Source organism: Pristiophorus japonicus, chromosome 13, assembly GCF_044704955.1.
Source record: "Pristiophorus japonicus isolate sPriJap1 chromosome 13, sPriJap1.hap1, whole genome shotgun sequence".
Lineage (NCBI taxonomy): Eukaryota > Metazoa > Chordata > Chondrichthyes > Pristiophoridae > Pristiophorus > Pristiophorus japonicus.
The window spans coordinates 52852133-52865353 of record NC_091989.1 but is presented as its reverse complement, the minus strand read 5'-3'; the positions used below and the strand labels follow the sequence as shown (position 1 = coordinate 52865353).

The window sequence follows — 13221 nt, the reverse complement described above, 5'->3', positions numbered from 1 at the left end:
TATCGACCTGAAACGTTAACTCTGTTTCTCTCCACAGATACTGACTGACCCGCTGAAATTTCCAACATTTTCTGTTTTTATTTCAGATTCCATCGTCTGCAATATTTTGCTTTTGCCTTTTACTTATAACCTGTAGGCGATTCATCTCAGTTGTCTGACGACTGGAAATGGTCCGAGCTACAATGTACTCATCTTTGTATTTCTACAAAGCTACAATGTACTCATCGATACCCTCATCAATAAATTGATCTCATTTTCCAAAACGATAACTTTCAGCAATTTCCATGGGCTCAGGATTGTAGTGCTGTTCTAATCTCCATCACTGGCATGTCCTTTGGCTTGACCAGAACAGTACATTTTTCAGAGTTTCATACACCTCATGGCCTACTTCATCAAGAAAATTGCCAGTTTCCGTTCTAAAATCGTCCGGTTATGGTTTTCATCAGCAGGGACTTTGACGATACTATTCGCGGTTAAAAATGTTTCTAGCTGCTCCACATACGCTCCGAAAGTCTCTCGGTCATGATGGAACTCACCCAATGCCCTATTATTCGCATAGGCGCAGCCATCTGGATTCTGGCAATGTCAACAGTTCAGCCAACTATGCATGTAATTTACCTTGGATTTTTAGCTGTTCTGCAAAACAAAGAACCTTTCAAAGTCTCTCTGTTGGTTGGCAGGAATTGTGACCTTGCTACATGATCCTTTTATTGTATTTACATCAGTAGTTGCATTACCATAGTAGTCCACTAGGTGGAACAGCAGCCCGGTGGCCGGGGATGGGGGGGGCCTCTATTACTGCCAGTCCATCGGTTCAACCCTGCAGACCTGTTGCCCAATCCTTTGAAATGGAATTAATTGAAAAGTTCAGTACATCTCAATCTGCAAGCAATGGCACTTTACAAGAATGACAAAACCACTTTTGAGTCAATCTCGCCCCGAGGAGCAGTTATGCTTATACAGTTTTATCTATAAAATTCCTCTCTGCTGCCACCTCTGTCTCATTTAGTCTCCACTTATTCTCACATTCAACTTTTTTGTGATAATTTTTCAAGCAGCTACTCAAATGTACAATTTGCACGTCACAATGATGCTCATGCGCTGCACACTTCTAATTTCTAATAGAATATTTTACAAATATTGTCAAAAATTGTTCCCATGACATTTTGTGGTTGCTAATATTGTGCCTATTCCTGTTTTGGTCCAGTTGTATGAAAGACTTCTTTTCGAACACCCTGCAACTGCTGCTTTGCTGCTCTCATATTTATGTTTCATAGTTTTGGTTGGATCGTGAGGGTCTAATATGTTCTCCTCCTTTTCTGTTACAGAGGTTGTCTGCCATGGCGAATGGTCCCGCTGGTTTAATGAACATACACCTTCTAGTGACAGCCCAGGCGATTATGAATTACTAGACCCCCGAAACAATAAACACTGTTCTTCCCCTTTTGATCAAATTACTATCATTCACTGTCAATTCGTTGATGAACCTGAGAGGCCAATAAGCGACTCACCAGACAATGTGACGTGCGACAAAGACACGGGCCTCACCTGCATAGTCTCAGAAAATGATTTGCAGGAGTCCAAGTTTTGTTATGACTACCAAATTCGAGTTTGCTGCGAGAAACAAACAGCAATGACCACAACAACCAGCAGTACAAATATGGTTTCTGGTAAATGAGAAACTTGTGTCCAAATTAATAATGTATTCCGTATGTTAAATCAAAGTTGACTAATTACATCAAGCAGTCAAAGGTGAAAGGATAATAGTTAATAGCTGTAGTTAAACATGTCCTGATCATTCGTGCCTCAGTATCAATAAATGACCTTCACTCTGTCATAAAGTCGGAAGTGGGGATGTTCGCTGATGATTGCAGTGATCAGTGCCATTTGCAACTCCTCAGATAATGAAGCAGTCCGTGCCCGCATGCAAAAAGACCTGGACAACATTCAGACTTGAGCTGATAAGTGGCAAGTAACATTTGCGTCACACAAGTACCAAGCAATGACCATCTCCAACAAGATACAATCTAACCACTGTCCTTTGACATTCAACGGCATTACCATCGCCGAATCCCCCAATACCAATATCCTGGGTCAGCCACATAAATACCGTGGCTACAGGAGCAGGTCAGAGGCTGGGTATTCTGTGGTGAGTGACTCATTTCTTAACTCACCGACGCCTTTCCACCATCTAAAAGGCATAAATCAGGACAGTGATGGAATACTCTCCACTTGCCTGGATGAGTGCAGCTCCAATAACACTCAAGAAGCTCGTAACCAGCCAGGACAAAACAGCCCACTTAATTGGCAACCCATCCACTACCTTAAACATTCACTCCCTCCACCACCAGTGCACCATGCCTGCAGTGTGTACCATCTACAAGATGCACTGCAGCAACTCACCAAGGCTTTTTCAGCAGCACCTCCCAACCCCGTGATCACCATCACCTCCAAGTTCCCTTTCAAGTCACACACCACCCTGACTTGGAAATATATTGCCATTCCTTCATCATCGTATGGTCAAAATCCTGGTACTCCCTCCCTAACAGCACTGTGGGAATACCTTGACCACACAGACTGCAGTGGCTTTAGGCTCACACCACCTTCTCAAAGGCAAGTAGGGATGTGCAATAAATGCTGGCCTTGCCAGTGATGCCAACATCCCATCAACGAATAACAAACAACAAAATACTGGTGAAATTCTCAATATTGCTGGATTGATGTTGGAGTGCAGTGTTTGAATGTTTTTCTTTTTCTTTCGAAGTGACGACTACAACAAAAGGGACAACAACCACACCTAATATTGCTGGCAGTACTACAACGGGTAAGTGAAGTCTTCTTTCACTAAACACCAGCAAGTCTGTTCACACCAGTGTGCTTTTCCCCAATTCAGCTTTCAGACAATGCCACTCCATTAGTTCAGTCTTGTAGACTCTTCTTTTAGGGAGGAAATGGTTGAAAATTAAAGACATCTGAATCTGCAGTTAGTTTTTTCAACAACAGTTGCAGGAAGAGCAATAAAACAGCCTTATGGAGGAACTCTAGAGGAATACTATCAGTATGTTTGTCGTAATGTAGTGGTTTTGATTATTTTTCTTGCTTTACTGAAGGAATCACAACAGTGAAAACAACTACTGGCTCCACACCGGGTGAGTGATGGCTTCTTTCGCTATCCAGGAGCAAGACCAGTGACACAAGTTATCTTGTTTCAACAACTTCCTGACAGTGGAGCCTCTGCTTACTCATTAATGGTTACTTAACTAGTTTTAATATTTTACTGTCTTTTGAATGAAACATATAATTTCCATTTCATGGTGACAGGGATACTCTGCATACTTTCAAATTCCAATACAATTATTATCAAATCTTGTCAAAGGATGCTCGCTGACACATTGTGGCCGTTAATATTCTTTCTGATTTTCTTTAGTTCTTTTGAAACACAACCAATTATGCAAATACTACTTTGTTGTTCTCGTGTTTATGTTTGCTTTTCAGTATTTGAAGTATGGAACCCTAGTTAGTAGCTGTCGTCAATTACTTCCTCATTCATTATGTCCTTTTCCCAATAAAATAACCTCGCGGTGGAACTCTATCAACACTGTTGGATTTACAGTCGGAATGCAGCCGTTTTAAATATTTTTTTTCTTTAGAAGTGACGACTACAACAAAAGGGGCAACAACAACAACTCTGTCTTCTGGCAGTTCTACAACAGGTAAGTGATGGTTTCTTTTACTATACACCAGTAAGTCTATTCACACCAGTGTGCTTTTCTCTAATTCAGCTTTAAGGCAATGTCAGTACATTAGTTCAGTCTTGTAGACCTTTTTTTTGTTTCTAAATGGTTGAAAACCTCGCTCGCTGAATATGCATTTGGATTTTTCAATATCACATGTGCATAAAGTGTAATTTAACAATCTTATGAAGGAACTCTACAAGAATACTGTAGGAATTTACATTGTCGTGATGTGGTTTTGATTACTCTTCTTGGTTTTCAGAAGGAATCACTACAACAGTGAAAGCAACTACAACCGGGTCCACTACTGGCTCCACACCGGGTGAGTGATGGCTTCTTTCAATATCCAGTAGCAAGACTGGTAACATCAGTTATCTTATTGCAAATATTTCCAGACAGTGGGGTCTCTGCTTACTCACTAACGTTTACGTAACTTGGTTGTAATATTTTACTTTCTTTTATCCTTTGACTGGAGAAGAAATAAAGAGACCTAGTTCGTCACTAGCAAATAGAAATTCCCATTACTTGCACTTCAGTATCCATAAAATAGTGTATTGTTGAAACTCTCTCAATACTGCAAGATTTCAAGTTTGTGTGTAGTAATTGTGAATATTTTTCTTTTTCTTCTGAAGTGACAACTACAACAAAAGGGACAACAACCACACCTAATATTGCTGGCAGTACTACAACGGGTAAGTGAAGTCTTCTTTCACTATGCACCAGCAAGTCTGTTCACACAAGTGTGCTTTTCCCCAATTCAGCTTTCAGACAATGCCAGTCCATTAGTTCAGTCTTGCAGACTCTTCTTTTAGGGAGGAAATGGTTGAAAATTTAAAGACATCTGAATCTGCAGTTAGTTTTTCAAACAACAGTTGCAGCAAGAGCAATTAAACAGCCTTATGGAGGACCTCTAGATGAATACTATCAGTCTGTTTGTCGTAATGTGGTGGTTTTGAATATTTTTCTTGCTCTGCAGAAAGTATCACAACAGTGAAAGCAACTACAACCGGGTCCACCACTGGCTCCACACCGGGTGAGTGATGGCTTCTTTCGATATCCAGGAGCAAGACCAGTGACACAAGTTATCTTGTTTCAACAACTTCCTGACAGTGGAGCGTCTGCTTACTCAATAATGTTTACTTTACTAGTTTTAATATTTTACTGTCTTTTGAATGAAACGTATCATTTACATTTCATGGTGACAGGGATACTCTGCATACTTTCAAATTCCAATACAATTCTTATCAAATCTTGTCAAAGGATGCTTGCTGACACGTTGTGGCTGTTAATATTCTTACTGATTTTCTTTTTTTCTTTTGAAACACAACCAATTATGCAGATACTACTTTGTCGGTCTCCTGTTTATGTTTGCATTTCAGTATTTGAAGTACGGACCCTAGTTAGTAGCTGTCGTCAATTACTTCCTCATTCATTATGTCCTTTTCCCAATAAAATAACCTAGCGGTGGAACTCTATCAACACTGCTGGATTTGCAGTGAGAATGCAGCCGTTTTAAATTTTTTTTTTCTTCAGAAGTGACAACTACAACAAAAGGGGCAACAACCACATCTCTGTCTACTGGCAGTTCTACAACGGGTAAGTGATGGTTTCTTTCACTCTACACCAGTATGTCTGTTCACACCAGTGTGGTTTTCTCAAATTCAGCTTTCAGGCAATGTCAGTCCATCAGTTCAGTCTTGTAGACCTTTTTTTGTTTCAAATAGGTTGAAAACCTAGCCAGCTGATTATGCATTTGGATTTTTCAATATCACACGTGTATAAAGTGTAATTTTACAATCTTATGAAGGAACTCTACAGGAATACCGTAGAAATTTACATTGTAGTGGTTATGATTACTCATCTTGGTTTTAGCAGGAATCACTACAACAGTGAAAGCAACTACAACCGGGTCCACCACTGGCTCCACTCTGGGTGAGTGATGGCTTCTTTCAATATCCAGTAGCAAGACCTGTGACACAAGTTATCTTGTTTTAACAACTCCCAGACAGTGGAAGTCCATTACTTCAGATTGTAGATATCCAGCTCATTCCTTACAGAGGGAAATGGTTGACAACTTAACTATTTGAATGAAGCCAGATAAAAGGCTGAGCATGAGAATTGCTGTGTCCTAGTTTGCCCACGTCTCTGCCTCTCTTCGTCTCTGCTTGTTCACCAATATTGACTCAAACTTTTCTGAATATTTCTCTGAAATTTGAATGAATCGTACAATTAGCATTTCATATTGCTGGTGGGACTGTGCATACTTTCAAATTCTAAGAGAATCATTATCAAATATTGTGAAAGGATGTTCCCCTTGACATGTTGTGGTTTTTAATATTCTTCCCTTTTTGTCTATTGTCCAGTAACTTGAAATAGTTCTTTTCAAACACAACCAATTATACAAATGTTGTTTTGGCACTTTCAAGTTTTTTGTTACTTGACAAAGGAGAAAAAGGTTGATCTAGTCAGTAGCTGTAGTACAATATTTTTCTCATTCTGTGCAATTTAGTATCAATAAAATAGCCAACTGCTGAAACTCCCTCAATGCTGCAGAATTTCAAGTTTGGATGCTGTGGTTTTGATTGTTTTTTTTATTCCGAAGTGACGACAACAACAAAAGGGACAACAGCCACATCTATTATTGCTGACACTACCACAACGGGTAAGTGATGGTTTCTTTCATTATACACCAGCAAGTCTGTTCACACCAGTGTGGGTTTCTCAAATTCAGCTTTCAGACAACATCAGTCCATCAATTCGGTCTTGTCGACCCTTGTTTTGTTTCAAAATGGTTGAAAACCTAGCCAGCTGAATATGCATTTTGATCTTTCAATATCACATGTGCATAAAGTGTAATTTAATCGTCTTATGGAGGAACTCTATAGGAATACTGTAGGAATTTACATTGTCGTGATGCGGTTATGATTACTTTTCTTGGTCTTCAGAAGGAACCACTACAACAGTGAAAGCAACTACAACCGGGTCCACCGCTGGCTCCACTCCGGGTGAGTGATGGCTTCTTTCAATATCCAGTAGCAAGTCCAGTGTTTGTTTTAACAACTCCCAGACACTGGAGTCTCTGATTATTCACGAACAATTACTTAACTTGTTTGTAATAATTTACTGCCTTTTATCCTTTGACTGGTGGGGAAATAAGTTCGTCACTAGTAAAAAAAAAATTCCCATTCTTTGCACTTCAGTGTCCATAAAATAGCCTACTGTTGAAACGCTCTCAATATTGCAGGATTTCAAGTTTGTGTGCAGTAATTGTGAATGTTTTTATTTTTATTCCGAAGTGGCGACTACAACAAAAGGAACAACAACCACACCTATTATTGCTGACACTACAACAACGGGTAAGTGAAGTCTTCTTTCACTATACACCAGCAAGTCTGTTCACACCAGTGTGCTTTTCCTCTAATTCAGATTTCAGACAATGTCGGTCCATTAGTTCAGTCTTGTAGATCTTTCATTTAGCGGGGGGAAATGGTTGAAAATTTAAAGACATCTGAATCTGCAGTTAGTTTTTACAAGAATATTTGCAGCAAGTGCAATAAAATAGTCCTATGGAGGAACTCTAGAGGAATACTGTCGGTATTATAATCGTAATGTCGTGGTTTTAATTATTTTTCTTGCTCTGCAGAAGGAATCACTACAACAGTGAAAGCAACTACAACCGGGTCCACTACTGGCTCCACACCGGGTGAGTGATGGTTTCTTTCAATATCCAGTAGCAAGACCTGTGACAAAAGTTATCGTTTCAACAACTCCCTCTCAGGATTGCTCATTAACATTTACTCAACTAGTTTTAACATTTTACTGTCTTTTGAATGAAACGACAATTTCCAATTCATGCTGACGGGGAAACGCTGCATACTTTCAAATCCCAACACAATCATTATCAAATTTTGTCAAAGGATGCTCGCTGACACATTGTGGCCGCTAATATTATTTCCAATTTTCTTTTGTCCAGTAACTTGAAAGATTTGTTTTGAAACACAACCAATTATGCAAATGCTGATTTATCGATCTCGTGTTTTTGTTTGTACTTCAGTATTTGAAGCAAAGAGCTCTAGTTAGTAGCTGTAGTCAATAACTTCCTCATTTATGATCTCCTTTTCCCAATAAAATAACCTAGCAGCGGAACTTTAATTAAACCTGCTGGATTTGCAGTCGGAGTGCAGCAGTTTTAAATATTTTTTTTTCTTCAGAAGTGACGACTACAACAAAAGGGACAACAACCACAACTCTGTTTACTGGCAGTTCTACAACGGGTAAGTGATGTTTTCTTTCAGTCTACACCAGCAAGTCCGTTCACACCAGTGTACATTTCTCAAATTCAAATTTCAGGCAATGTCAGTCCATTAGTTCAGTCTTGTAGACAATTTCTTCAGGGGGGAAATGGTTGAAAATTTAAAAACATCTGAATCTACATTTATTTTTCTCAACATCACTTTTGCAGAAAGTGTAATTAAATAGTCTTATGAAGGAACTCTACAAGAATAGTATAGGAATTTACATTGTACTGAAGTGGTTTTGATTACTTTTAATGTTCTTTAGAAGGAATCTCTACAACAGCGACAGCAACTACAACTGGGCCCACTACTGGCTCCACACCGGGTGAGTGATGGCTTCTTGCAGTATCCAGCAGCAAGACCAGTGACACAAGTAATCTTGTTTTAACATCTCTCAGACAGTGGAAGTCCATTACTTCACCCCTTGTGGATATTTAGCTCATTCCTTCCAAAGGGAAATGGTTGACAACTTAACTATTTGAATGAAGCCAGATCAGAGTCTGAGCATGAGAAATACTGTGTTGATGTTTGTGCATCTCTCTGCTTCTCTTTGTCTCTGCTTACTCACCTATGTTTACTGAACAACTTCTGAATATTTCTCTGACCTTTCAATGAAATGTACAATAAGCATTTCATGTTGATGGTGGTACTGTGCATGCTTTAAAATTCCAATAGAATCATTATCAAATATTGTCAAATATTGACATGTTGTGGTTTTTAATATTCTTCCTTTTTTGTCTATTGTCCAGCAACTTGAAATAGTTCTTTTCAAACACAACCAATTATACAAATGTTGTCTTGGCACTTTCAAGTTTTTATTTATTTGACAAAGGAGAAAAAGGTTGATCTAGTTCGTAACTGTAGTAAAACATTTTTCTCATTCTTTGCACTTCAGTATCAATAAAATAACCAACTGATGAAACTCTAGCAATACTGCAAGATTTCAAACTTGAGTGCTGTGGTTTTGATTGTTTTTATTTTTCTTCCGAAGCGACGACCACAACAAAAGGGACAACAACCACACCTGTTATTGCTTACACCACTACAACGGGTAAGTGAAACCTTCTTTCAATAAACACCAGCAAGTCTGTTCACACCAGTGTGCTTTTCTCAAATTTAGATTTCAGACAATGTCAGTCTATTCGTTCAGTCTCGTAGCCCCTTTTCTTACAAAAGAAACATAAGAACATAAGAAATAGGAGGAGTAAGCCATTTTGCCTCTCGAGCCTGCTCCGCCATTCAATAAGATCATAGCTGATCTGATCATGGACTCAGCTCCACTTCCCTGCCCGCTCCCCATAACCCTTTATTCCCTTATCGCTCAATAATCTGTCTATCTCCGTCTTAAATATTTCCAATGACCCAGCCTCTACAGCTCTCTGAGGTGGAGAATTCCATAGATTTACAACGCTCTGAGAGAAGAAATTCCTCCTTATCTCAGTTTTAAATGGGCGGCCCCTTATTTTAAGACTATGGCCCCGAAATTCAGTACCATTGGAAAGCTGGTGATCCTCCCGACCTTTTTGTGGCCATGAGCGCCAAAATTGTTTCCTCGCTGGGCCGCCCCATATATAGCTCCAAATGTGAACAAATGTGTTCCAGCACTAATGAACCCTTCCAAAGTGGAATTTTCAGTAGTGTGGCTGTCTTAATTTGAGCGTTATCACCACTGAGAAATTCAGCATGGAGGTAAGGGATTCTAATAAGCCAGCTGCTAAAAAGGCCAGGGTTTTCTGCAAGGCCCTGAGGAGGAAAGAGAGTTCAAGGAGTCTGGAAGGATAGCTGGTGTAAGAGGTGCAAGGAGAGCAAACAGGTTTACTGATATGGGGCTGGAGACACTGATGGACGGTGTGGAGGACAGAAAAAGAATACTGTTTCTTGATGTGGGGAGACTTAGCAGACCGCCAGCACATAATGCCTGGAGGGAGATTTCAGGGGCGGTGTCAGGCACCTTCATATATGTGAGGATGCACCCTCCCAGGAGGGTACTGGCCAGTCTGCATCCGGCCCTTGCCGGGTGGCAATGGGTTGACGCCTCCTAGCTCTGGGGAGACGGGGATCCTTCTCCTCCTCCTCCTGCACCTCCTCCTCCTCAAGTGGTACTGCTGGCTCAACCTCCAGCGGCTGTCCCCTCATGATGGCCAGGTTGTGCAGGATGCAGCAGACTACGACAATTATGGAGACCCGTTAAGGAGAGTACTGCAAGGTGCCACCAGAGCTGTCCTGGCACTGGAGCCTTTGTTTAAGGATGCCCATGCACAGCTCGATGATACACCTGGTGGCATAATGTGCGTCATTGTATGCATGCTCTGGCGCTGTCCTGGGGTTCCGCAGTGGAGTGAGCAGCCAAGGGGATTGGGGATATCCCTTGTCTTCAATCAGCTTACCCCAATCCTGATTCAGGCCGGTGAACATGGCGGGCACGCTGGTCTGGTGCAGATGAACGAATCATGGTCGCTGCTTCCCTTGCCCGCTGCCTGTCTGCACGGTGCTGATGGCGATGCCTTCTCCTGTGTGCCGCCCTGCTTTTGACCAGGTGCACCAGGGGTCGCCCTCCCAACACTCCTCCCATCCTCAGGGTGAACCCTGCCAAGCAGGTCTCTGCAGCCCACAGGACTCCACTAAAGAGTCAGATCTGAAAGTTGTACAAAAGTACAGGAGTATGTGAAAACCTCTGAGCAGCACTCAGCAGGTTGAATGGAGCCAAAACAATTAATCGAACTATTAAAAGATAAATTACAGTGGATACTGTAATCTTAAATAAAATCAATAATTAATAATTATTAAAAGATAAATACAGTAGATGCTGTAATCTTAAATAAAATCAATAATTAATAAAACTATTCAAAGATATATACAGTGGTTGCTGTAACCTTAAATAAAAATACTAAAATTAATAAAACGATTTCCCTACCGATCACAGCAACACTCCAGCGGTGTCCCGTTCGAGCTCCGACTCGAATACCTTGCGGGGGCACCGCTGAGAAAAGGCTTTCTTTTTTGAAGCTCAAAATTCCGGTCCTGGTGACTTTCCCGCGGCCCGCACGCCGCAGAGCTCTCCACTGGATAGTCTCCTTTACAACGGCTTCACCGCGCCGTTTATGGCGCAAGTGTACACCGCTCAAATTCACCCCCACCCCCCCCACCACCGCCGAGCTGAATATGGCTCGGGGAGTGAAAATCAGTCGACCGCTGTGTTCTCCCCCCCGCCAAACTCCGCAGTTGCCGTCCCTTCGGGGACAGTGAATTTCGGCCCCTATGTCCTCTAATTTTAATTTCCCCTATGTGTGGAAATATCCTCTCTGTATCCACCTTGTCGAGCCCCCTCATTATCTTTTATGTTTCAATAAGATCACCTCTCAAACTCCAATGTGTATACGCCCAACCTATCTTCATAAGTCAACCCCCTCATCTCCAGAATCAACCCAGTGAACCTTCTTTGAACACCCTCCAATGCAAGTATCTCCTGCCTTAAATACAGAGACCAAAACTATACAGTGCTCTCGGTATGCCTTTACCAATACCCTGTACAGTTGTAGCAGGACTTCCCTGCTTTTATACTCTATCCCCCTTGCAATAAAGGCCAGCATTCCATTTGCTTTCCTGATTACTTGCTGTACCTGCATACTAACTTTTTGTGTTTCATACACAAGGACCCCCAGGTCCCTCCATACTGCAGCACTTTGCAATTTTTCTCCAGTTAAATTATAATATGCTTTTCCATTTTTTCTGCCAAAGTGGATAACCTCACATTTTCCCACATTATACTCCATCTGCCAAATTTTTGCCCACCCACTTAGCCTGTCGATATCCCTTTGCAGATTTTTTGTGTCCTCCTCACACTTTGCTTTCCCACCAAGCTTTGTATCATCAGCAAATATGGCTACATTACACTTGGTCCCTTCAGCCACTGTTTGCCAACTGGAAAATGACCAATTTATCCTGACTCTCTGTTTTCTGTTTCCATTTCACAATGTTTGAAAACCTAACCATCTGAATCTGCATTTAGATTTTTCAATACAACATGTGAAAAAAGTGTAATTAAATAGTCTTATGGAGGTACTCTACAGAACTACTATAGGAATTAAATTGTATTGATGTGGTTTTGATTACTTGTTCTTCAGAAGGAATCTCAACAACATTGAAAGCAACTACAACCGGGTCCACCACTGGCTCCACACCGGGTGAGTGATGGCTTCTTTCAGTATCCAGGAGCAACACCAGTGGCACAAGTTATCTTATTACAAAAATTTCCAGACACTGGGGTCTCTGCTTACTCACTAACGTTTACGTAACTTGGTTGTAATATTTTAATTTCTTTTATCCTTTAACTGGAGAAGAAATAAAGCGATCTAGTTAGTCACGAGCAAATAGAAATTCCCATTACTTGCACTTCAGTATCCATAAAATAGCGTATTGTTGAAACTCTCTCAATACTGCAAGATTTCAAGTTTGTGTGTAGTAATTGTGAATATTTTTATTTTTCTTCTGAAGTGACAACTACAACAAAAGGGACAACAACCACACCTAATATTGCTGGCAGTACTACAACGGGTAAGTGATGTCTTCTTTCAATATACACTAGCAAGTCTGTTCACACAAGTGTGCTTTTCTCAAATTCAGCTTTCAGACAATGTCAGTTCATTAGTTCAGTCTTGTAGACAATTTCTTCAGGTGGGAAATGGTTGAAAATTTAAAAACATCTGAATCTACGTTAATTTTTTTTCAACATCAGTTTTCCAGAAAGTGTAATTAAATAGTCTCATGAGGGACTTTTACAAGGATACAAGAGGCATTTACGTTGTATTGAAGTGCTTTTGATAATTTTTGTTGTTCTTCAGAAGGAATCTCAACAACAGTGAAAGCAACTACAGCCGGATCTGCTACTGGCTCCACACTGGGTGAGTGATGGCTTCTTTCAATATCCAGTCGCAAGATCAGTGGCACAAGTTATCTTGTTTAACAATTCCCAGATACTGGAGTTTCTGCTTACTCACGAATGATTACTTGACTTGTTTCCAGTATATTGCTGTGTTTTGAATGAAACGCACAATTTACATTTCATGTTGACAAGGATACTCTGCATACTTTCAAATTCCAATACAATCATTGTCAAATCTTGTCAAAGGATGCTCGCTGACAGGTTGTGGCCGCTATTATTCTTTCTGATCTTCTTTTGTCCAGTAACTTGA

The 13221-nt window shown here is 40.7% G+C and overlaps 1 protein-coding gene across 1 annotated transcript in view; it reads left to right on the top strand.

Moving 5' to 3' along the window:
• The window catches only part of LOC139278097 (mucin-2-like), a 138402-nt gene that overhangs the window by 99011 nt on the left and 26170 nt on the right, over positions 1 to 13221 (top strand). The window contains exons 60-78 of the mRNA XM_070896755.1: positions 1329 to 1670; positions 2765 to 2824; positions 3111 to 3149; positions 3651 to 3713; positions 3997 to 4056; positions 4367 to 4426; positions 4711 to 4767; positions 5268 to 5330; positions 5607 to 5666; positions 6337 to 6396; positions 6680 to 6739; positions 7031 to 7090; positions 7378 to 7437; positions 7946 to 8008; positions 8295 to 8354; positions 9021 to 9080; positions 12154 to 12213; positions 12524 to 12583; positions 12871 to 12930. Of these exons, the coding sequence (XP_070752856.1) occupies positions 1329 to 1670; positions 2765 to 2824; positions 3111 to 3149; positions 3651 to 3713; positions 3997 to 4056; positions 4367 to 4426; positions 4711 to 4767; positions 5268 to 5330; positions 5607 to 5666; positions 6337 to 6396; positions 6680 to 6739; positions 7031 to 7090; positions 7378 to 7437; positions 7946 to 8008; positions 8295 to 8354; positions 9021 to 9080; positions 12154 to 12213; positions 12524 to 12583; positions 12871 to 12930 (1407 nt within the window). The remainder of the gene's footprint in view (positions 1 to 1328; positions 1671 to 2764; positions 2825 to 3110; positions 3150 to 3650; positions 3714 to 3996; positions 4057 to 4366; positions 4427 to 4710; positions 4768 to 5267; positions 5331 to 5606; positions 5667 to 6336; positions 6397 to 6679; positions 6740 to 7030; positions 7091 to 7377; positions 7438 to 7945; positions 8009 to 8294; positions 8355 to 9020; positions 9081 to 12153; positions 12214 to 12523; positions 12584 to 12870; positions 12931 to 13221) is intronic.